The sequence below is a fragment of the Lampetra fluviatilis genome, unplaced genomic scaffold (genome assembly GCF_964198595.1).
Source record: "Lampetra fluviatilis unplaced genomic scaffold, kcLamFluv1.1 SCAFFOLD_873, whole genome shotgun sequence".
Taxonomy (NCBI): domain Eukaryota; kingdom Metazoa; phylum Chordata; class Hyperoartia; order Petromyzontiformes; family Petromyzontidae; genus Lampetra; species Lampetra fluviatilis.
In genome coordinates this window covers 1-25,000 of record NW_027621398.1, presented here as the reverse complement: position 1 = coordinate 25,000, position 25,000 = coordinate 1, and the positions used below count along the sequence as shown (strand labels likewise).

The 25,000-nt window shown below is 58.8% G+C and overlaps 2 protein-coding genes across 3 annotated transcripts in view; both read right to left on the bottom strand.

Annotated features, from left to right (window-relative positions):
* The window catches only part of LOC144955197 (uncharacterized), a 28,902-nt gene extending 15,838 nt beyond the window's left edge, over positions 1-13,064 (bottom strand). The window contains exons 1-7 of one of the 2 annotated variants that reach the window (XM_078885504.1): positions 12,785-13,064; positions 10,770-10,990; positions 9,535-9,585; positions 7,785-8,033; positions 4,774-4,863; positions 3,299-3,449; positions 1,780-1,847 (exon numbers count right to left, since the gene is read on the bottom strand). In XM_078885504.1, coding sequence (XP_078741630.1) covers positions 1,780-1,847; positions 3,299-3,449; positions 4,774-4,863; positions 7,785-8,033; positions 9,535-9,585; positions 10,770-10,910 — 750 coding nt within the window. In that variant the 5' untranslated portion in view covers positions 10,911-10,990; positions 12,785-13,064. The remainder of the gene's footprint in view (positions 1-1,779; positions 1,848-3,298; positions 3,450-4,773; positions 4,864-7,784; positions 8,034-9,534; positions 9,586-10,769; positions 10,991-12,784) is intronic. The other variant, XM_078885505.1, reaches the window with a different exon arrangement.
* Positions 13,036-24,110, bottom strand: LOC144955196 (uncharacterized; the record flags this gene model as incomplete). The annotated part of the gene is made up of 7 exons (XM_078885503.1): positions 13,036-13,055; positions 14,347-14,961; positions 17,760-18,091; positions 20,094-20,158; positions 21,279-21,568; positions 21,962-22,118; positions 23,910-24,110. Coding segments are annotated over 7 exons (1,680 nt in total), but the record flags the coding sequence as incomplete, so codon positions are not given.
* Positions 24,111-25,000: the final 890 nt, after the last annotated feature.

Below are 25,000 nucleotides of genomic sequence, written 5' to 3'. Positions count from 1 at the left end.
GAGTGGGTGAGTGGGTGAGTGGGTGGGTGGGTGAGTGAGTGGGGGGGTGGGGGGGTGGGGGTTGGGGGGGTGGGGGGGTGAGTGGGTGGTGAAGTGAGTGAGTGTGTGGGTGGGTGAGTGAGTGGGTGAGTGGGTGGGTGAGTGGGTGTGTGAGTGGGGGGGTGGGGGGGTGGGGGTTGGGTGGGTGAGTGGGTGAGTGGGTGGTGTGAGTGAGTGGGTGAGTGGATGAGCGAGTGAGTGGGTGGGTGAGTGAGTGGGTGAGTGGGTGGGTGAGTGGATGAGCGAGTGAGTGGGTGGGTGAGTGAGTGGGTGAGTGGGTGAGTGAGTGAGTGGGTGGGTGGGTGGGTGGGTGAGTGGGTGGGTGAGTGAGTGGGTGAGTGGATGAGCGAGTGAGTGGGTGGGTGAGTGAGTGGGTGAGTGGGTGGGTGAGTGGATGAGCGAGTGAGTGGGTGGGGTGAGTGAGTGGGTGAGTGGGTGAGTGAGTGAGTGGGTGGGTGGGTGGGTGGGTGAGTGGGTGAGTGAGTGAGTGGGTGGGTGAGTGGGTGGGTGAGTGGATGAGCGAGTGGGTGAGTGGGTGAGTGTGTGTGGGGAGGTGGTAGTGACGTGGGTAGCGCTACGTTGCGCTACGAACCCGGTGACCCGAGATTCGATTCCCGCTCACGAATCGATCAACTCAACGGGTCCTGGGCCTCCCCTAGGTCGACTCAGCCTCTTAAGAGTTACCCGGTGCAGACACACACAGACACACCTGGGGTAGCTTTGTCTGTGTGTGGTGTGTGTAGTACATATACACTGCTGCTGCTACTAACAGCACTTGCCCCTAGAGCCCTGCTAGAGGCTACCTGGGGGAGCTTTGTCTGTGCGTGGTGTGTGTAGTACATAGACACTGCTGCTGCTCACAGCACTTGCCCCTACAGCCCTGCTAGAGGCTACCTGGGGGAGCTTTGTCTGTGTGTGGTGTGTGTAGTACATAGACACTGCTGCTGCTAGCAGCACTTGCCCCTACAGCCCTGCCGGAGGCTACCTGGGGGAGCTTTGTCTGTGCGTGGTGTGTGTAGTACATAGACACTGCTGCTACTAGCAGCACTTGCCCCTACAGCCCTGCTAGAGGCTACCTGGGCCAGCTTTGTCTGTGTGTGGAGTGTGTAGTACATAGACACTGCTGCTGCTCACAGCACTTGCCCCTACAGCCCTGCTAGAGGCTACCTGGGGGAGCTTTGTCTGCGTGTGGTGTGTGTAGTACATAGACACTGCTGCTGCTAACAGCACTTGCCCCTAGAGCCCTGCTAGAGGCTACCTGGGGGAGCTTTGTCTGTGTGTGGTGTGTGTAGTACATAGACACTGCTGCTGCTAGCAGCACTTGCCCCTACAGCCCTGCTAGAGGCTACCTGGGGCAGCTTTGTCTGTGTGTGGTGTGTGTAGTACATAGACACTGCTGCTACTAACAGCACTTGCCCCTAGAGCCCTGCCGGAGGCTACCTGGGGCAGCTTTGTCTGTGTGTGGTGTGTGTAGTACATAGACACTGCTGCTACTAACAGCACTTGCCCCTAGAGCCCTGCCGGAGGCTACCTGGGGCAGCTTTGTCTGTGTGTGGTGTGTGTAGTACATAGACACTGCTGCTGCTAGCAGCACTTGCCCCTAGAGCCCTGCCGGAGGCTACCTGGGGCAGCTTTGTCTGTGTGTGGTGTGTGTAGTACATAGACACTGCTGCTGCTAGCAGCACTTGCCCCTAGAGCCCTGCCGGAGGCTACCTGGGGGAGCTTTGTGAGACACTTCACCTGCGATTGTGAAGTTTCACTTCCCGCTCCAACATCGTCCATCGCTTCTTCTTCCTCATCCACGAGCTCTAGACACGGGGAGAGAGACACGGGGAGAGAGACACGGGGAGAGAGAGAGACACGGGGAGAGAGACACGGGGAGAGAGACACGGGGGAGAGAGACACGGGGAGAGAGAGAGAGAGAGACACGGGGAGAGAGAGAGAGAGAGACACGGGGAGAGAGAGAGAGACACGGGGAGAGAGAGAGACAGACACGGGGAGAGAGAGAGAGACACGGGGAGAGAGAGAAAGACACGGGGAGAGAGAGAAAGACACGGGGAGAGAGAGAGAGACACGGGGAGAGAGAGAAAGACACGGGGAGAGAGAGAGACACGGGGAGAGAGAGAGAGACACGGGGAGAGAGAGAGAGACACGGGGAGAGAGAGAGAGACACGGGGAGAGAGAGAGAGACAGACACGGGGAGAGAGAGAGAGAGACACGGGGAGAGAGAGAGAGAGACACGGGGAGAGAGAGAGAGACACGGGGAGAGAGAGAGAGACACAGGGGGAGAGACACGGGGGGAGAGACACGGGGAGAGAGACACGGGGAGAGAGACACGGGGAGAGAGACAGAGACACGGGGGGAGAGACACGGGGGGAGAGACACGGGGAGAGAGACACGGGGGGAGAGAGAGAGACACGCAGGGAGAGAGACACGGGGAGAGAGACACGGGGAGAGAGACACGGGGGGAGAGACACAGGGAGAGAGACACGGGGAATCAGTTCATGGTGATATGGATGTTGGTTTGTGATGTTGATGGTGGTGGTGATGATGTCAATGTTGATGTTGGTGGTGATGATGGTGGCAGTTATATTGGTGGTGATGTTGATGATGGTGATGTTAGTGGTGATGTTGATGATGGTGGTGGTGGTGATGATGTTGGTGATGGTGGTGGTGATGTTGATGGTCATGTTGATGGTGATGATGGTGGTGATGTTGATGGTGATGATGGTGGTGATGTTGATGTTGTTGATGATGTTGATGATGGTGGTGTTGATGGTGATGATGTTGAAGATGATGATGGTGGTGGTGTTGATGGTGATGATGATGTTGATGGTGGTTATGATGATGATGTTGATGATGATGTTGATGTTGTTGATCATGTTGATGATGGTGTTGATGTTGATGATGTTGATGTTGTTGATCATGTTGATGATGGTGTTGATGTTGATGATGTTGATGATGTTGTTGATGTTGATTATGATGATGTTGATGGTGGTGGTGATGTTGATGATGATGTTGGTGATGTTGATGGTGGTGATGTTGATGGTGTTGATGATGGTGATGATGTTGATGATGTTAATGATGGTGATGATGTTAATGATGGTGATGATGTTAATGATGGTGATGATGTTAATGATGGTGATGATGATGATGATGTTGATGTTGTTAATGATGATATTAATGATGATGATGTTGATGGTGTTGTTGTTGTTGATGATGGCGATGTTGATGATGATGTTGATGATGATGTCGCCACCTTCCATCGCATCGCCAGACGTCGGATCGTCCTGGATGGCATCATCACCATCGTCGTCACCGCCATCGTCCCCATCGCCATCATCGTCATCATCCCCCTCATCCTCCTCATCATCATCATCATCATCCTCGTCAACTCCATCGTCACGTCCCTGGGGGCATCATCATCATCGTCATCGTCATCATCATTGTCATCATCTTCGTCATCATCGTCATCATCATCATCGTCGTCATCATCATCGTCATCATCGTCATCATCATCGTCATCATCGTCATCATCATCATCGTCATCGTCATCATCATCATCGTCATCATCATCATCATCATCGTCATCATCATCGTCATCGTCATCATCATCATCGCCATCATCGTCGTCATCGCCATCATCATCATCGTCGTCATCATCATCGCCATCATCGTCGTCATCGTCATCGCCATCGTCATCATCGTCGTCATCGTCATCATCGTCATCATCATCATCGTCGTCATCGTCGTCATCATCATCATCGTCGTCATCGTCGTCATCGTCATCATCGTCGTCATCATCATCGCCATCATCGTCGTCATCGCCATCGCCATCATCGTCGTCATCGTCGCCATCGCCATCATCGTCGTCATCGTCGCCATCGCCATCATCATCATCGTCGTCATCGTCGTCATCATCATCGCCATCATCGTCGTCATCGTCATCGCCATCATCGTCGTCGTCATCGTCATCATCGTCGTCATCGTCATCATCGTCATCATCATCGTCATCATCATCGTCATCATCATCGTCATCATCATCATCATCATCTTCTTGGTTCTTTCGGTAAAGTCGTCACGTAGAAGGGAAGTAATAAAATAATTCTCACGACGTTTCAGCCACAACGCAAGCAGCCGTCCTCAGGTGAAGAACAGGTCTGTCGGAAAGACAGCGTCTGAATGAAATTTCATTCAGACGCTGTCTTGCGTTGTGGCCGAAACATCGTGAGAATTGTATTTTATTGTTTTATTTTTATTATTGTATTACTTCCCTTCTACTTGACTTTACCGAAAGAACCAAGAAGATGAATCCCTGCAGCCACGAAAGCTTTAAATCGAAAAATCATCATCATCATCGGTCACCGTCACCACCATCACCACCACCACCACCACCACCACCGTCACCACCACCGTCACCGTCACCACCGTCACCACCACCGTCACCACCACCACCACCACCACCACCACCACCGTCACCACCACCACCGTCACCACCACCACCGTCACCACCACCACCGTCACCACCACCACCGTCACCACCACCACCATCGTCACCACCGTCACCACCACCACCAGCATCATCACCATCATCATCACCACCGTCACCACCACCGTCACCATCACCGTCACCACCACCGTCACCATCACCGTCACCATCACCGTCACCACCGTCACCACGGTTACTACCACCACCGTCACCACGGTTACCACCACCACCGTCACCATGGTTACCTGTGTGTCCCCAGGCTCGTACACTCCGTGCCCAACGAGGTCCTCCTCCTCATCATCATCCTCCTCCTCCTCATCCTCCTCATCCTCTCCCTAAACATCATCAACATCAACAACATCACAATTACCATCAACATCACCATCACCATTAGAATTGGCATCATCACCATTAGAATTTGCATCATCACCATCATCACCATCAGAATTGGCATCATCACCATTAGAATTACCATCATCACCATTAGAATTACCATCATCACCATCATCATCAGAATTGGCATCATCATCATCATCATCAGAATTGGCATCATCACCATTAGAATTACCATCATCACCATTAGAATTGGCATCATCACCATTAGAATTACCATCATCACCATCATCATCAGAATTGGCATCATCACCATTAGAATTACCATCATCACCATTAGAATTGGCATCATCACCATCATCATCAGAATTGGCATCATCACCATTAGAATTACCATCATCACCATTAGAATTGGCATCATCACCATCATCATCAGAATTGGCATCATCATCATCAGAATTGGCATCATCACCATTAGAATTACCATCATCACCATCATCATCAGAATTGGCATCATCATCATCATCAGAATTGGAATCATCACCATTAGAATTACCATCATCACCATTAGAATTGGCATCATCACCATCATCATCAGAATTGGCATCATCACCATCATCATCAGAATTGGCATCATCACCATCATCATCAGAATTGGCATCATCACCATTAGAATTACCATCATCACCATTAGAATTGGCATCATCACCATCATCATCAGAATTGGCATCATCACCATTAGAATTACCATCATCACCATTAGAATTACCATCATCACCATCATCATCAGAATTGGCATCATCACCATTAGAATTACCATCATCACCATTAGAATTGGCATCATCACCATCATCATCAGAATTGGCATCATCATCATCATCAGAATTGGCATCATCACCATCAGAATTACCATCATCACCATTAGAATTGGCATCATCACCATCATCATCAGAATTGGCATCACCATCAGAATTACCATCATCATCACCATCACCATGAGAATTGGCATCATCACCATCAGAATTACCATCATCACCATTAGAATTAGGCATCATCACCATCAGAATTAACATCATTAGCATCATCAAATGTGGGTGGGGTTCACGGTGGCCGTGTGGGTGGGTGGGTGGGGTTCACGGTGTCCGTGTGGGTGGGTGGGGGTCACGGTGACCGTGTGGGTGGGTGGGGTTCACGACGGCCGTGTGGGTGGGTGGGGGTCACGGTGACCGTGTGGGTGGGTGGGGTTCACGGTGTCCGTGTGGGTGGGTGGGTGGGGTTCACTGTGGCCGTGTGGGTGGGTGGGTGGGGTTCACGGTGTCCGTGTGGGTGGGTGGGTGGGGTTCACGGTGTCCGTGTGGGTGGGTGGGTGGGGTTCACGGTGTCCGTGTGGGTGGGTGGGTGGGGTTCACGATGGCCGTGTGGGTGGGTGGGTGGGGTTCACGATGGCCGTGTGGGTGGGTGGGTGGGGTTCACGGTGTCCGTGTGGGTGGGTGGGTGGGGTTCACTGTGGCCGTGTGGGTGGGTGGGTGGGGTTCACTGTGGCCGTGTGGGTGGGTGGGTGGGGTTCACGATGTCCGTGTGGGTGGGTGGGTGGGGTTCACGATGGCCGTGTGGGTGGGTGGGTGGGGTTCACGATGGCCGTGTGGGTGGGTGGGTGGGGTTCACGATGTCCGTGTGGGTGGGTGGGTGGGGTTCACGATGTCCGTGTGGGTGGGTGGGTGGGGTTCACGGTGTCCGTGTGGGTGGGTGGGTGGGGTTCACGGTGTCCGTGTGGGTGGGTGGGTGGGGTTCACGGTGTCCGTGTGGGTGGGTGGGTGGGGTTCACGATGGCCGTGTGGGTGGGTGGGTGGGGTTCACGATGGCCGTGTGGGTGGGTGGGGTTCACGGTGTCCGTGTGGGTGGGTGGGTGGGGTTCACGGTGTCCGTGTGGGTGGGTGGGTGGGGTTCACGGTGTCCGTGTGGGTGGGTGGGTGGGGTTCACGATGGCCGTGTGGGTGGGTGGGTGGGGTTCACGATGGCCGTGTGGGTGGGTGGGTGGGGTTCACGGTGTCCGTGTGGGTGGGTGGGTGGGGTTCACTGTGGCCGTGTGGGTGGGTGGGTGGGGTTCACTGTGGCCGTGTGGGTGGGTGGGTGGGGTTCACGATGTCCGTGTGGGTGGGTGGGTGGGGTTCACGATGGCCGTGTGGGTGGGTGGGTGGGGTTCACGATGTCCGTGTGGGTGGGTGGGTGGGGTTCACGGTGTCCGTGTGGGTGGGTGGGTGGGGTTCACGATGTCCGTGTGGGTGGGTGGGTGGGGTTCACGGTGTCCGTGTGGGTGGGTGGGTGGGGTTCACGATGTCCGTGTGGGTGGGTGGGTGGGGTTCACGGTGTCCGTGTGGGTGGGTGGGTGGGGTTCACGGTGTCCGTGTGGGTGGGTGGGTGGGGTTCACGGTGTCCGTGTGGGGTGGGTGGGTGGGGTTCACGATGGCCGTGTCGGTGGGTGGGTGGGGTTCACGATGGCCGTGTGGGTGGGTGGGGTTCACGGTGTCCGTGTGGGTGGGTGGGTGGGGTTCACGGTGTCCGTGTGTGTGGGTGGGTGGGGTTCACGGTGTCCGTGTGGGTGGGTGGGTGGGGTTCACGGTGTCCGTGTGTGTGGGTGGGTGGGTTCACGATGGCCGTGTGGGTGGGTGGGTGGGGTTCACGATGGCCGTGTGGGTGGGTGGGTGGGGTTCACGGTGGCCGTGTGGGTGGGTGGGTGGGGTTCACGATGGCCGTGTGGGTGGGTGGGTGGGGTTCACGATGGCCGTGTGGGTGGGTGGGGTTCACGGTGGCCGTGTGGGTGGGTGGGGTTCACTGTGGCCGTGTGGGTGGGTGGGGTTCACTGTGGCCGTGTGGGTGGGTGGGGTTCACGACGGCCACATCAGACCCCACATCTCTCTCTCACCTCATCTCCCTCCTCCTCCTCCTCCTCATCATCCTCCTCATCATCCTCATCATCATCCTCCTCCTCCACCTCCTCCTCCTCCTCTTCGCTGTCGATCACAATCACCTCCGCCACCGTGCCCGTAGCACCGGCGGTGAGGGCGGTGAGGCTGGTGGTGGTGAGGGCGGTGGTGGTGAGGGCGGTGGTGGTGCTGGCTAGCGCCACGCCGATGGTGGGGGCGTCCGTGTCGTGCGACGAAGTCGCTTCCTGCTGGCAGCAGCGACAGCAGCAGCAGTAGTAGTAGTAGCAGCAGTAGCTAGCAGCATCAGCATCATCAGCATCAGCAGCATTATCAGGAGCAGCATCATCAGGAGCAGAATCAGACACAGACACACAGACACACACAGTGACACAGTGACATACACAAGACAGTGACACGCACGCACACAGACAATGACACACAGTGACACACAAAGACACACACACAAAGACACACACACACACACACAAAGACACACACACACACACACAAAGACACACACACACACACACACAAAGAGACACACACACACACACAAAGTGACACACACCGTGACACACACACACACACACAGTGACACACACACACACACACAGTGACACACACACACACACACAGTGACACACACACACACACACAGTGACACACACACACACACACAGTGACACACACACACACAGTGACACACACACACACACACAGTGACACACACACACACCGTGACACACACAGTGACACACACACACAGTAACACACACACACACACAGTAACACACACACACAGTGACACACACACACACACACAGTGACACACACACACAGACACACACACACACACACAGAGACACACACACACACAGTGACACACACAGTGACACACACACAGTGACACACACACACACAGTGACACACACAGTGACACACACACAGTGACACACACACACACAGTGACACACACACACACACACAGTGACACACACACACAGTGACACACACACACAGTGACACACACACACACACAAACACAGACACACACAGACACAAACACACACAGTGACACACACACAGACACACACACACACACACATACACACATACACACAGTGACACACACACACACATAGTGACACACACACATACACACAGTGACACACACACATACACATAGTGACACACACACACATACACACAGTGACACACACACACATACACACAGTGACACACACACACATACACACAGTGACACACACACACATACACACAGTGACACACACACACATACACACAGTGACACACACACACATACACACAGTGACACACACACACAGTGACACAGACACACAGTGACACACACAGACACACAGTGACACACACACACACACAGTGACACACACACACAGTGACACACACACACAGTGACACACACACACAGTGACACACACACACAGTGACACACACACACAGTGACACACACACACAGTGACACACACACACAGTGACACACACACACAGTGACACACACACACACACAGTGACACACACACACACACAGTGACACACACACACACACAGTGACACACACACACACAGTGACACACACACACACACACAGTGACACACACACACACACACAGTGACACACACACACACACACAGTGACACACACAGACACACACACACACAGTGACACACAGTGACACACACACAGACACACACACACACAGCAGGTACCTGAGTGTCCAGCTGGGGGTCTCCGCGGCTCTCCTCAGGAACCACTCCCTCCTGACACGCACACAGGCACAGACAAAGGTCCCCCGTGTAGTCTCCATTAGGCTGCTGGGGCAAGTGCTCTTGCCAGCGAGCAGCAGTGTCTATGTACTACACACACCACACACAGACAAAGCTCCCCCAGGTAGCCTCTAGCAGGCTGTAGGGGCAAGTGCTGTTAGTAGCAAGTAGCAGCAGCAGTGTCTATGTACTACACACACACCACACACAGACAAAGCTACCCCAGGCAGCCTCTAGCAGGGCTGTAGGGGCAAGTGCTGCTAGTAGCAAGCAGCAGCACCTATGAAGGCTGGCACAGCACACGAGGGGGTGGGTGGCCAGCACCACGCCCGACTGCCTTTGACACACAAAGTGACACACACACACACACAGTGACACACACACACACAGTGACACACACACACACAGTGACACACACACAGCCACACACACACACAGCCACACACACACACAGCGACACACAGCCACACACACACACAGCGACACACAGCCACACACACACAGTGACACACAGCCACACACACACAGTGACACACACACAGCCACACACACAGTGACACACACACAGCCACACACACAGTGACACACACACAGCCACACACACAGTGACACACACACAGCCACACACACAGTGACACACACAGTGACACACAGCCACACACACAGTGACACACACACAGCCACACACACAGTGACACACACACAGCCACACACACAGTGACACACACACACACAGTGACACACACACACACACAGTGACACACACGCACACAGTGACACACACGCACACAGTGACACACACACAGCCACACACACACACACACAGTGACACACACAGCCACACACACACACACAGTGACACACACAGCCACACACACACAGTGACACACACACACAGTGACACATACACACAGAGTGACACATACACACAGAGTGACACACACACACACAGTGACACACACACACAGTGACACACAGACACACACACAGACACACACACACAGACACACACACACACAGACACACACACAGCCACACAGTGACACACAGTGCCACACACACACACAGTGCCACACACACACACAGTGACACACACACACACAGACACAGCCACACACACACACAGTGACACACAGACACACACACAGCCACACACACACACAGTGACACACACGCACCTGCAGGGTAGCAACGCAAGCACGTTTCCGCTTGGGCTCCGCTCCCTCCAAGTCCGCCCTGCCTCCCGTGACGTCACCGCCGCCACCATCGGCGGTGGCCATCGACGCTGATGATGACGACGCCGCTGATGATGACTCCATCGCATCGACAGCTGCTGCTGCTGCTGCTGCAGCTGCTGCATCAGCGCGGTCGTCACGAGAGCGTTTCAGCTGAACCACTCCTGGGGGGGGGAGAGGGGGGGGGGAGAGGGGGGGGGGGAGAGGGGGGGGGGGAGAGGGGGGGGGAGAGGGGGGGGGAGAGGGGGGGGGAGAGAGGGGGGGGAGAGGGGTGGGGGAGAGGGGGGGGGAGAGGGGGGGGGAGAGGGGGGGGAGAGGGGGGGGGAGAGGGGGGGGGAGAGGGGGGGGGAGAGGGGGGGGGAGAGGGGGGGGGAGAGGGGTGGGGGAGAGGGTGGGGGAGAGGGTGGGGGAGAGGGGTGGGGGAGAGGGGGGGGGGAGAGGGGTGGGGAGAGGGGTGGGGGAGAGGGGTGGGGGAGAGGGGGGGGTGGAGAGGGGGGGGGAGAGAGGGGGGGGGAGAGGGGGGGGGGAGAGGGTGGGGGAGAGGGGTGGGGGAGAGGGGTGGGGGGAGAGGGGGGGGGGAGAGGGGTGGGGGAGAGGGGTGGGGGAGAGGGGTGGGGGAGAGGGGGGGTGGAGAGGGGGGGGGGAGAGAGGGGGGGGAGAGGGGGGTGGAGAGGGGGGGGGAGAGGGGGGGGGAGAGGGGGGGAGAGAGGGGTGGGGGAGAGGGGTGGGGGAGAGGGGTGGGGGAGAGGGGGGGTGGAGAGGGTGGGGGAGAGGGGGGTGGAGAGGGGGGGGGAGAGAGGGGGGGGGAGAGGGGGGGGGAGAGGGGGGGGGAGAGGGGGGGGGGGAGAGGGGGGGGGAGAGGGGGGGGGGAGAGGGGTGGGGGAGAGGGGTGGGAAAGAGGGGTGGGGGAGAGGGTGGGGGAGAGGGGGGGGGAGAGGGGGGGGGAGGGGTGGGAGAGGGGGTGGGGGGGAGAGGGGGGGGGGAGAGGGGTGGGGGAGAGGGGTGGGGGAGAGGGGGGGGGGAGAGGGGTGGGGGAGAGGGGGGGGGGAGAGGGGGTGGGGGAGAGGGGTGGGGGAGAGGGGTGGGGGAGAGGGGTGGGGGAGAGGGGGGGGGAGGAGGGGGGGGGGAGAGGGGGGGTGGGAGAGGGGGGGGAGAGGGGGGGGGGGAGAGGGGGGGGGAGAGGGGGGGGGGGAGAGGGGTGGGGGAGAGGGGTGGGGGAGAGGGGTGGGGGAGAGGGTGGGGGAGGGTGGGGGAGAGGGTGGGGGAGAGGGGTGGGGGAGAGGGGTGGGGGAGAGGGGTGGGGGAGAGGGGTGGGGGAGAGGGGGGGGGAGAGGGGGGGGGAGAGGGGGGGGGGAGAGGGGTGGGGGAGAGGGGGGGGGAGAGGGGGGGGGAGAGGGGTGGGGGAGAGGGGGGGGGGGGGAGGGGGGGGGGAGAGGGGGGGGGGAGAGGGGGGGGGAGAGGGGGGGGAGAGGGGGGGGGAGAGGGGGGGGGGGGAGAGGGGGGGGGGGGGAGAGGGGGGGGGAGAGGGGGGGGGGAGAGGGGGGGGGGGAGAGGGGGGGGGGGGAGAGAGAGTTGATGGTGATGATGATGATGGACGGATGTGACAGACAGATGGAGTGGGAGACTATGCCTCCCCTCACCTTCCCCCCTCCCCCCCCTCCCCTCCCTCCCTCCCCTCCCCTCCCTCCCTCCCCTCCCCTCCCTCCCTCCCCTCCCCTCCCTCCCTCCCTCCCCTCCCCTCCCTCCCTCCCCTCCCTCCCTCCCCTCCCTCCCTCCCCTCCCCTCCCCCTCCCCTCCCCCTCCCTCCCTCCTCCCCTCCCTCCCTCCCTCCCCTCCCCTCCCTCCCTCCCCTCCCCTCCCTCCCTCCCCTCCCTCCCTCCCCTCCCTCCCCTCCCTCCCTCCCTCCCCTCCCTCCCCCCCTCCCCTCCCCTCCCCCCTACCCCCCCCTCCCTCCCTACCTGTCCCAAACGCCGTGGTGTTGCTGGCTGCTGCTGCTGCTGCGGTGATGTTGGCTGTGGTGATGTTGGCTGCTGTGTGATGTTGGCTGTGGTGATGTTGGCTGTGGTGATGTTGGCTGCTGTGGTGATGTTGGCTGCGGTGATGTTGGCTGCGGTGATGTTGGCGGTGACGTTGGCGGTGGCGACGACGCTGGGGGCGATGGGGGGGGGCCGAGAGGACCCCCTGGACACCCTCCGAGGGAGGAGAGGCGTCACACTGGGCAGGCACCTCCTGAGGCTGGGGGGGAGGGGCTGAGGCTGGGGGGGGAGGGGGGGGGGAGAGGGGGGGGGAGAGGGGGGGTGAGAGGGGTGAGAGGGGGGGGGAGGGGGGGGGAGGGGGGGGGGAGGGGGGAGAGGGGTGGTGAGAGGGGGGGAGAGGGGGGAGAGGGGGGAGAGGGGGGGAGAGGGGGAGAGGGGGGAGAGATGACTATCACTATACCACTATCACTATACCACTACACCACCATCACTACACCACCACACCACTACACCACCACCGCTACACCACCATCACTACACCACCACACCACTATCCAACACCATTACATCACTATCACTACACCACCACTACACCACACCACCATCACTACACCACTACACCACCACGACTACACCACCATCACTACACCACCATCACTACACCACCACACCACTATCCAACACCATTACATCACTATCACTACACCACTACCACTACACCACCATCACTACACACCACGACTACACCACCACCACTACACCACCACCACTACACCACCACGACTACACCACCACCACTACACCACTATACCACCACTACTACACCACCATCCACTACACCACCACCACACCACTACACCACACACCACCACCACTACACTACACCACCACTACACCACCACCACACCACTATCACTACCCACCACCACTACACCACCAAACTACCACTACCACACTACCACTACACCACCACTACCATCACTACACCACCCACCACTACACCACCACCACCACACCACTACCACTACCACTACACCACCACCACTACCATCACTACACCACTACCACTACACCACTACCATCACTACACCACCACCACTACACCACCACCACTACACCACCACCACTACCATCACTACACCACTACCACTACACCACTACCATCACTACACCACTACCACACTACACTACACTACACCACCCCCACACCACCGACCACTACCACACTACCACTACACCACCACCACTACACCACCACACTAGCACTACCACTACACCACCACCACTCTATCACTACACTACCACCACTACTACACCACCACTACCACCCCCACACCACCACCACCACCACCACCACCACCACCACCACACCACCACCACCACCACTACACCACCACACTATCACTACCACTACACCACCACCACTCTATCACTACACTACCACCACTACTACACACCACTACCACCCCCACACCACCACCACCACCACCACACCACCACCACCAGCCACACCACCACCACCACCACACCACCACCACCACTACCTGCGTGGGCGAGTGAAGGAGCCACAGCCAGGGAAGATGTCGCAGTGCCGCTGCCGCTGCCGCTGCCGCTGCCAGCTGCAGCTGCAGCTGCTACAGCTGCAAGCGGCGCCACCACCTCCAGCTCCATCACCGGCTGCTGCTGCAGCTGCAGCAGCGCCTCCTGCTGCTGCTGCTGCTGCTGCAGCTGCAGCTGCTGATGCTGCTGCTGCTGCTGATGCTGCTGATGCTGCTGATGCTGCTGATGCGCGTGTATCGAAGCAGTTGACGCTGCTGCTGCTGCTGCTGCAGCTGCTGCTACTGCTGCAGCAGATGATGCAGCTGCCTCGATCTGCACCGATGAAGTCTGTTGCGTGGGCTGCACAAACACCGTCACGTGCTGCGGCTGCTGCTGCTGCGGCTGCTGTTGCTGATGCTGCTGATGCTGCTGCTGCTGCTGATGCTGCTGTTGTTGCTGTTGCTGATGCTGCTGCTGTTGTTGCTGTTGCTGATGCTGCAGCTGCTGCTGCTGTATGGAAGGAACTCCTGGACTCGTTGAGCGGATGAGACTGAACACTGGCAGCTGTTGTTGCTGCTGCTGCTGCTGCTGTTGCTGCTGGTCTGAGTCAACTTGCATGGCTGTGAACAGGGTGTGGGTTAGATACAGGACAAGGGTCTCTGTGGGTGTCTGTGTGGTGAGTCTGTGGGTCTCTGTGTGGTGAGTCTGTGGGTGTCTGTGTGGTGAGGCTGTGGGTGTCTGTGTGGTGAGGCTGTGGATCTGATCTGTGTGATGAGTCTGTGGGTTTCTGTGTGGTGAGTCTGTGGGTCTCTGTGTGGTGAGTCTGTGGGTGTCTGTGGCAAGTCTGTGGGTCTCTGTGTGGTGAGGCTGTGGGTGTCTGTGTGGTGAGGCTGTGGGTCTCTGTGTGGTGAGTCCGTGGGTGTCTGTGTGGTGAGGCTGTGGGTCTCTGTGTGGTGAGTCCGTGGGTGTCTGTGTGGTGAGGCTGTGGGTGTCTGTGTGGTGAGTCTGTGGGTCTCTGTGTGGTGAGTCTGTGGGTGTCTGTGTGGTGAGTCTGTGGGTCTCTGTGTGGTGAGTCTGTGGGTCTCTGTGTGGTGAGTCTGTGGGTCTCTGTGTGGTGAGTCTGTGGGTCTCTGTGTGGTGAGTCTGTGGGTCTCTGTGTGGTGAGTCTGTGGGTCTGTGTGGTGAGTCTGTGGATCTCTGTGTGGTGAGTCTGTGGGTCTCTGTGTGGTGAGTCTGTGGGTCTCTGTGTGGCGAGACTGTGGGTCTCTGTGTGGTGAGTCTGTGGGTCTGTGTGGTGAGTCTGTGGGTCTCTGTGTGGTGAGTCTGTGGGTCTCTGTGTGGTGAGTCTGTGGGGTGTCTGTGTGGTGAGTCTGTGGGTCTCTGTGTGGCGAGACTGTGGGTCTCTGTGTGGTGAGTCTGTGGGTCTCTGTGTGGGGAGTCTGTGGGTCTCTGTGTGGTGAGTCTGTGGGGTCTCTGTGTGGTGAGTCTGTGGGTCTCTGTGTGGCGAGACTGTGGGTCTCTGTGTGGCGAGTCTGTGGGTCTCTGTGTGGTGAGTCTGTGGGTCTCTGTGTGGTGAGTCTGTGGGTCTCTGTGTGGTGAGTCTGTGGGTCTCTGTGTGGGCGAGACTGTGGGTCTCTGTGTGTGGCTGAGTCTGTGGGTCTCTGTGTGGTGAGTCTGTGGGTCTCTGTGTGGTGAGTCTGTGGGTCTCTGTGTGGTGAGTCTGTGGGTCTCTGTGTGGCGAGTCTGTGGGTCTCTGTGTGGTGAGTCTGTGGGTCTCTGTGTGGTGAGTCTGTGGGTCTCTGTGTGGTGAGTCTGTGGGTCTCTGTGTGTTGAGTCTGTGTGTCTCTGTGTGGCGAGTCTGTGTGTCTCTGTGTGGTGAGTCTGTGGGGTCTCTGTGTGGTGAGTCTGTGGGTCTCTGTGTGGTGAGTCTGTGGGTCTCTTGTGTGGCGAGACTGTGGGTCTCTGTGTGGTGAGTCTGTGGGTCTCTGTGTGGTGAGTCTGTGGGTCTCTGTGTGATGAGTCTGTGGGTCTCTGTGTGGTGAGTCTGTGGGTCTCTGTGGTGGTGAGTCTGTGGGTCTCTGTGTGGTGAGTCTGTGGGTCTCTGTGTGGTGAGTCTGTGGGTCTCTGTGTGGTGAGTCTGTGGGTCTCTGTGTGGTGAGTCTGTGGGTCTCTGTGTGGCTGAGTCTGTGGGTCTCTGTGTGGCGAGACTGTGGGTCTCTGTGTGGGTGAAGTCTGTGGGTCTCTGTGTGGTGAGTCTGTGGGTCTCTGTGTGATGAGTCTGTGGGTCTCTGTGTGGTGAGTCTGTGGGTCTCTGTGTGGTGAGTCTGTGGGTCTCTGTGTGATGAGTCTGTGGGTCTCTGTGTGGTGAGTCTGTGGGTCTCTGTGTGGTGAGTCTGTGGGTCTCTGTGTGGTGAGTCTGTGGGTCTCTGTGTGGTGAGTCTGTGGGTCTCTGTGTGATGAGTCTGTGGGTCTCTGTGTGGTGAGTCTGTGGGTCTCTGTGTGGTGAGTCTGTGGGTCTCTGTGTGGTGAGTCTGTGGGTCTCTGTGTGGTGAGTCTGTGGGTCTCTGTGTGGCGAGACTGTGGGTCTCTGTGTGGTGAGTCTGTGGGTCTCTGTGTGGTGAGTCTGTGGGTCTCTGTGTGATGAGTCTGTGGGTCTCTGTGTGGTGAGTCTGTGGGTCTCTGTGTGGTGAGTCTGTGGGTCTCTGTGTGATGAGTCTGTGGGTCTCTGTGTGGTGAGTCTGTGGGTCTCTGTGTGATGAGTCTGTGGGTCTCTGTGTGGTGAGTCTGGGTCTCTGTGTGGTGAGTCTGTGGGTCTCTGTGTGGTGAGTCTGTGGGTCTCTGTGTGATGAGTCTGTGGGTCTCTGTGTGATGAGTCTGTGGGTCTCTGTGTGGTGAGTCTGTGGGGTCTCTGTGTGGCGAGGACTGTGGGTCTCTGTGTGGTGAGTCTGTGGGTGTCTGTGTGGTGAGTCTGTGGGTCTCTGTGATGAGTCTGTGGGTCTCTGTGTGGTGAGTCTGTGGGTCTCACCACCCCCCCCCACCCACCTCACCCACCTCACCCACCCCACTCACCACCCCCCACCCACCTACCCCCCATTCACCCCACCCCACCACCCCCCCAACCCCCCACCCCCACCCCACCCACCCACCCACGTCACCAATCCACCCCACTCACCTCATCCCCCCACACCCACTCCTCACCTCCACCCACCCCACCCACCACCCACCCCCCCCACCCACCCAACCCACCTCCCCCCCCACCACCCACCACCCCCCACCCCACCCACACCCACCCCACCTCACCCCACCACCCCACCACCTCCCCTCCACCCACCCACCACCCACTCACCCCACTCACCCCACCACCCCCACCCACCACCCCACCCCACCCCCCCACCCCCTCCCCCCCACCCCCACCCACCTTCGTTGGACTCCATGGGCATGACGGTGGCAGTTGGTGTGAGGGAGGAGCCACCGCCGCCAGAGGAGGCGGAGCCTGAGCCGGAGGCTCCGCCTCCTCCGGCTGTGGGCGTCACCATTGGTCGGATCGAGGCTCTGGGCGTGGCCTTGCTCTTGGGGGCGGGGCCAGCTTTGGCGGAAGTGACGTTGGTGGTGGAGGTGGTGGAGGAGGAGGAGGGGGTGGAGGTGGAGGAGGTGGAGGAGGGGGTGGAGGTGGAGGAGGTGGAGGAGGTGGACACCATCTGGGTGGGCTTGATGATGTTCACTGTGGGTGGTGCGTCTAGGCCGCCAGACCTGCACACAGGCAGTCACAGTCACGCACACACACAGGCAGTCACAGTCACACACACACAGGCAGTCACAGTCACACGCACACAGGCAGTCACAGTCACACACACGCACAGGCAGTCAGTCAGTCAGTCACACACACAGGCAGTCACAGTCACACACACACACAGGCAGTCACAGTCACACACACACACAGGCAGTCACAGTCACGCACACACACAGGCAGTCACAGTCACACACACGCACAGGCAGTCAGTCAGTCACACACACACACAGGCAGTCACAGTCACACACACACACAGGCAGTCACAGTCACGCACACACACAGGCAGTCACAGTCACACACACACACAGGCAGTCACAGTCACACACACACAGGCAGTCACAGTCACGCACACACACAGGCAGTCACAGTCACGCGCACACACAGGCAGTCACGCACCACACACGCACACAGTCACGGACACACAGGCAGTCACACACCACACACGCACACAGTCACGCGCACACACAGGCAGTCACGCACGTACAGGCAGTCACGGACACACAGGCAGTCACACACCACACACGCACACAGTCACGGACACACAGGCAGTCACACACCACACACGCACACAGTCACGCACACACACAGGCAGTCACTCGCACACACAGGTAGTCACACACACACACAGGCAGTCACACACACAGGCAGTCACACACACACAGGCAGTCACGCACGTACAGGCAGTCACACACCACACACGCACACAGTCACGCACACACACAGGCAGTCACACGCACACACAGGCAGTCACACACACACACAGTCACACGCACACACAGGCAGTCACACGGACACAGGCAGTCACGCACGTACAGGCAGTCACGGACACACAGGCAGTCACACACCACACACGCACACAGTCACACGCACACACAGGCAGTCACACACACACACAGGCAGTCACACACACAGGCAGTCACGCACACACAGGCAGTCACGGACACACAGGCAGTCACACACCACACACGCACACAGTCACGCACACACACAGGCAGTCACACGCACACACAGGCAGTCACTCGCACACACAGGCAGTCACACGCACACACGGTGACACACACACACACAGGCAGTCACACGCACACACAGGCAGTCACACACACACAGTCACTCGCACACACAGGCAGTCACACGCACACACAGGCAGTCACACACACACAGTCACACGCACACACAGGCAGTCACTCGCACACACAGGCAGTCACTCGCACACACAGGCAGTCACACACACACAGGCAGTCACACGCACACACAGGCAGTCACACGCACACACAGGCAGTCACACACACACACAGGCAGTCACACGCACACACGGTGACACACACACACACAGGCAGTCACACGCACACACAGGCAGTCACACACACACAGTCACACGCACACACAGGCAGTCACACACACACACAGGCAGTCACGCACGTACAGGCAGTCACACACCACACACGCACACAGTCACGCACACACACACAGGCAGTCACAGGCAGTCACACACAGTCACAGGAAGTCACACGCACAGGCAGTCACACACACAGTCACACACACAGGCGGTCACAGTCACACACAGTCAGTCACAGTCACACACAGTCAGTCACAGTCACACACAGTCACACACACAGTCAGTCACAGTCACACACAGTCAGTCACAGTCACACACAGTCAGTCACAGTCACACACAGTCACACACACACAGGCAGTCACAGGCAGTCACACGCACACAGTCACACACAGTCAGTCACAGTCACACACACAGTCACACACAGTCACACACAGGCAGTCACAGGCAGTCACACGCACACAGTCACACACACAGTCACAGTCACACACAGTCACACACACACAGTCACAGTCACAGGCACAGGCAGTCACACACAGTCATCATCAGCAACAGTCACCATCAGCAGCAGCGGCAGTAAGTATCATCATCAGCAGCATCAGCAGCAGGAGAGTGGGAGTTGGACTCACCCAGACGCGGATGATTTCAGTGCCAGGGATCTCTGCGAGTCAGAGGGTCTCTGTCCATCCAAGGGCTGCACACAGACGCACAGAGACACAGCAAGACACACACACAGAGACACACACAGATACACACACAGACACAGCAAGACACACACACAGGACACACACACAGATACACACACAGACACACACACAGACACACACACAGACACACACACAGATACACACACAGACACACACACAGACACACAGGACACACACACAGATACACACAGATACAGAGACACACAGACGCACACACACAGATACACACACACACACGCACAGATACAGCACCACACACAGATACACACACAGATACAGAGACACACAGATACACAACAACAACAACAACCGCCATTCGCCACTAAGTGGCGGTGACGTCACCACGACGCTTGTGCCAGGCCAAGTGCACCTTGAGGCCACGTGAAGTGTCGAACGCCCGCTGGCAGGAGGTCACGGGGCAGACCCAGGTGCCACGGGTCGACTGACCGAGATGACCGAGATGACTGGCTGATGCACCACCTGTGCCCCCTACTGTGCCAACTCGCTGTGCTTTAGCCACCCGGCGCTCCGCTCGTTGTTGTGAGCGTCGCTCCTCCGCCCTCCGTTGTTGCTGGAGGGCGACTGCCTCCAACTGCCTACCACCGCCGCCACCATCACCACCACCACTGTAACCACCATCACTGCTACCACCACTACTACCATCAGCACCATCATCGCCACCATCACCATCACTGCTACCACCACTACTACCATCAGCACCATCATCGCCACCATCACCATCACTGCTACCACCACTACTACCATCAGCACCATCGCCGCCACCATCGCCGCCACCATCGCCGCCACCATCACCGCCACCATCACCGCCACCATCACCATCACCCCCACCACGACCACCATCACCACTACCACAACCACCCCCACTGCTACCACCATCACAACCACCATCACTACCACCACCACTGACCATCACCACCACCGCTACCAACCAGTATCATCATCACCATCACCACAATCACTACCATCACCACCATGACCACCATCACCACCACCATCACCACCATCACCACCACCATCACCACCACCACCACCACCACTAACACCACCACCACCACAAACCACCACCACCACCACCACCACGGTTACCTTTCCTCCGTCCATAGAATCATCCCTTCCCTCCTGCTCCTGCTGCTGCTGCTGCTGCTGCTGCAGCTGCTGCTGCTGCTGCTGCTGCCGCTGCTGCTGCAGCTGCTGCATCTGCTGCTGCTGCAGCTGCTGCTGCTGCTGCTGCAGCTGGAGGTCGAGGCGTGAGATGCGAAGCTCGTACTGGGAGCGGAGAGCGTTGAGACGTCCCTCCAACTCATCCCGAGTTGCGTCCTGAGCTGCAACCCTCTCACGCAGCGCGTCGCCCTGGCGGGAGAGCTGCTCGCGGGAGGCTGTGAGGGCGGGAGGGCGGGTGGGTGGGTGGATCAGTGGGTGGGTGGGTGGGGGGGTGGGTGGGTGAGTGGGAGGGTGAGTGGGTGGGTGGGTGGGTGAGTGGGAGGGTGAGTGGGTGGGTAAGTGAGTTAGTGGGTGAGTGAGTAGGTGAATAAGTGGGTGGGTGAATGGGTGGGTGAATAGGTGGGTGAGTGAGTAGGTGAATAAGTGGGTGGGTGAATGGGTGGGTGAATAGGTGGGTGAGTGAGTGGGTGAATGGGTGAGTGAGTGAATGGGTGGGTGGGTGGGAGGGTGGGTGAGTGGGTGAGTGAGTAGATGAATGGGTGGGTGAGTGGTAGGGTGGGTGAATGGGTGGGTGGGCGAGTGGATGGTTGAGTTCGTGGGTTGTCTACCGTTGAGCTGCGTGATCTTGTTGCGTGCGGCCAGCAGCATCTTGCGCGCCTTCTCGTCCTTCTCGTTGAGCTGGGCCCTGAGGGCCTCCTCGGCCCGGCCACGGCCCGAGGCTTCGGCCTTCAGGGCCTCCAGCTCAGAGTCGCGCACTCGCACCGCCTGCACGCAAAGATAAATATAAAGGTCCCATGTGTAGCCTCAGCAGACTGTCGGGGCAAGTGCTGTTAGCGAGCGAGCAGCAGCTATGAAGGCCGGAACGGCACACGCAGAGACACAGAGACACACACACACAGAGACACGGAGACACACACACACACACGCAGAGACACGGCGACACACATACAGAGACACGGAGACACGGACACACACACACACAGAGAGACACACGGTGACACACACACGGTGACACACACACAGAGACACGGAGACACAAACGGTGACACACACACAGAGACACAGAGACACACACAGAGACACACACAGAGACACACACAGAGACACACACAGAGACACACACAGAGACACACACAGAGAGACAGACACAGAGACACACACAGACACACACGGAGACACACACGGTGACACACACGCACACACAGAGACACACACGGTGACACACACGGTGACACACACACAGAGACACACAGACACACACACAGAGACACACACAGTGACACACACAGAGACACACACAGAGACACACACAAAAGATCCTCCGTGTAGCCTTAACAGACTGCAGGGGCAAGTGCTGTTAGCGAGCACCTATGAAGGCCGGCACGGCACACGAGGGGGTGGGTGGCCAGCACCACGCCCGGCCGCCTTTGTCTCCCCAGTGGCGATGTCTACACACCGCACCAGGTACTCATTTGAGGCTGAGTCGACCTAGGGGAGGCCCGGGGCCGGTTCACATAATCGTCACTGGTGTTGGCCGTGAGCGGGAATCGAACTCGTGTCGCCGGGTTCATAGCGCAGCGTAGCGCTAACCACTACACTACCACGAAACTCACCACGACACTCACCCTCACCACGACACTCACCACTACACTCACCCTCACCACCACCCTCACCACCACCCTCACCACCACCCTCACCACCACCCTCACCACCACCCTCACCACCACCCTCACCACCACCCTCACCACCACCCTCACCACCACCCTCACCACCACCCTCACCACCAGCCTCACCATCCTCCTAGGAACATGGGGGGGGGTGGAGAGGGTGGGGTGGGTGAATGTCACCTGGAAGTCTCCAATGAGCAGAGCACCACCACCCTCACCACCCTCACCACGACGCTCACCCTCACCACGACGCTCACCCTCACCACGACGCTCACCCTCACCACGACGCTCACCCTCACCACGACGCTCACCCTCACCACCACCCTCACCCTCACCACCACCCTCACCCTCACCACGACGCTCACCCTCACCACGACGCTCACCCTCACCACGACGCTCACCCTCACCACGACGCTCACCCTCACCACGACGCTCACCCTCACCACGACGCTCACCCTCACCACGACGCTCACCCTCACCACCACCCTCACCCTCACCACCACCCTCACCCTCACCACGACGCTCACCCTCACCACGACGCTCACCCTCACCACGACCCTCACCCTCACCACTCACCCTCACCACCACCCTCACCCTCACCACGACGCTCACCCTCACCACGACGCTCACCCTCACAACCACCCTCACCCTCACCCCTCACCCTCACCACCACCCTCACCCTCACCACGACGCTCACCCTCACCACGACGCTCACCCTCACCACGACGCTCACCCTCACCATGACGCTCACCCTCACCACCACCCTCACCACCACCCTCACCCTCACCACGACGCTCACACTCACCACGACGCTCACCCTCACCACGACGCTCACCCTCACCACCACCCTCACCACCACCCTCACCCTCACCACGACGCTCACCCTCACCTGCTGCGCTGTTTCCAGCTGCGTCTCCAGCGCCCTCACTCTGGCCTCCGCCTGCTGCAGCTCGGCCTGCGTCTGGGCCGAAGCCTGCTGACTCGCCTGAGCCTGTGCCTGGGCCTGAGCCTGAGCCTGGGCATGGGCCTCAGGCCCGGCCGGGGGGCCCGCGGCGACCTCCGAACCCTGCTGGGCCCTCTCTGCCACCAGCTGGTAGGTGGGGGGGGGGGGGACAGACAGAGAGGATTGTGGGTAGAGAGGGGAGGGGGGGCGGCATTGGCAGAGAGGATTGTGGGAAGGTGACAGAAGGGGGCGGCACTGGCAGAGAGGATTGTGGGTAGAGAGGGGAGGGCGGCACAGACAGAGAGGATTGTGGGAAGGTGACAGAAGGGGGCGGCACTGGCAGAGGATTGTGGGTAGAGAGGGGAGGGCGGCACTGGCAGAGAGGATTGTGGGAAGGTGACAGAAGGGGGCGGCACTGGCAGAGAGGATTGTGGGTAGAGAGGGGAGGGTGGCATTGGCAGAGAGGATTGTGGGTAGAGAGGGGAGGGGGGCAGCACTATCAGAGAGGATTGTGGGTAGAGAGAGGGGAGGGGGGCAGCACTATCAGAGAGGATTGTGGATAGAGAGGGGAGGGCGGCACTGGCAGAGAGGATTGTGGGTAGAGGGGAGGGGGGCACTGGCAGAGAGGATTGTGGGTAGAGAGGCGAGGGCGGCATTGGCAGAGAGGATTGTGGGTAGAGAGGGGAGGGGGGAAGCACTAGCAGAGAGGATTGTGGGTAGAGAGGAGAGGATTGTGGGTAGAGAGGAAAGGGGAGGGGGGGGCATTGGCAGAGGATTGTGGGAAGGTGACAGAAGGGGGCGGCATTGGCAGAGAGGATTGTGGGTAGAGAGGGGAGGGCGGCATTGGCAGAGAGGATTGTGGGTAGAAAGGGGAGGGGGCACTGGCAGAGAGGATTGTGGGTAGAGAGGAGAGGGCGGCATTGGCAGAGAGGATTGTGGGTAGAGAGGGGAGAGCGGCACTGGCAGAGGATTGTGGGTAGAGGGGAAGGCGGCTCTGGCAGAGAGGATTGTGGGAAGGTGACAGAAGGGGGCGGCAT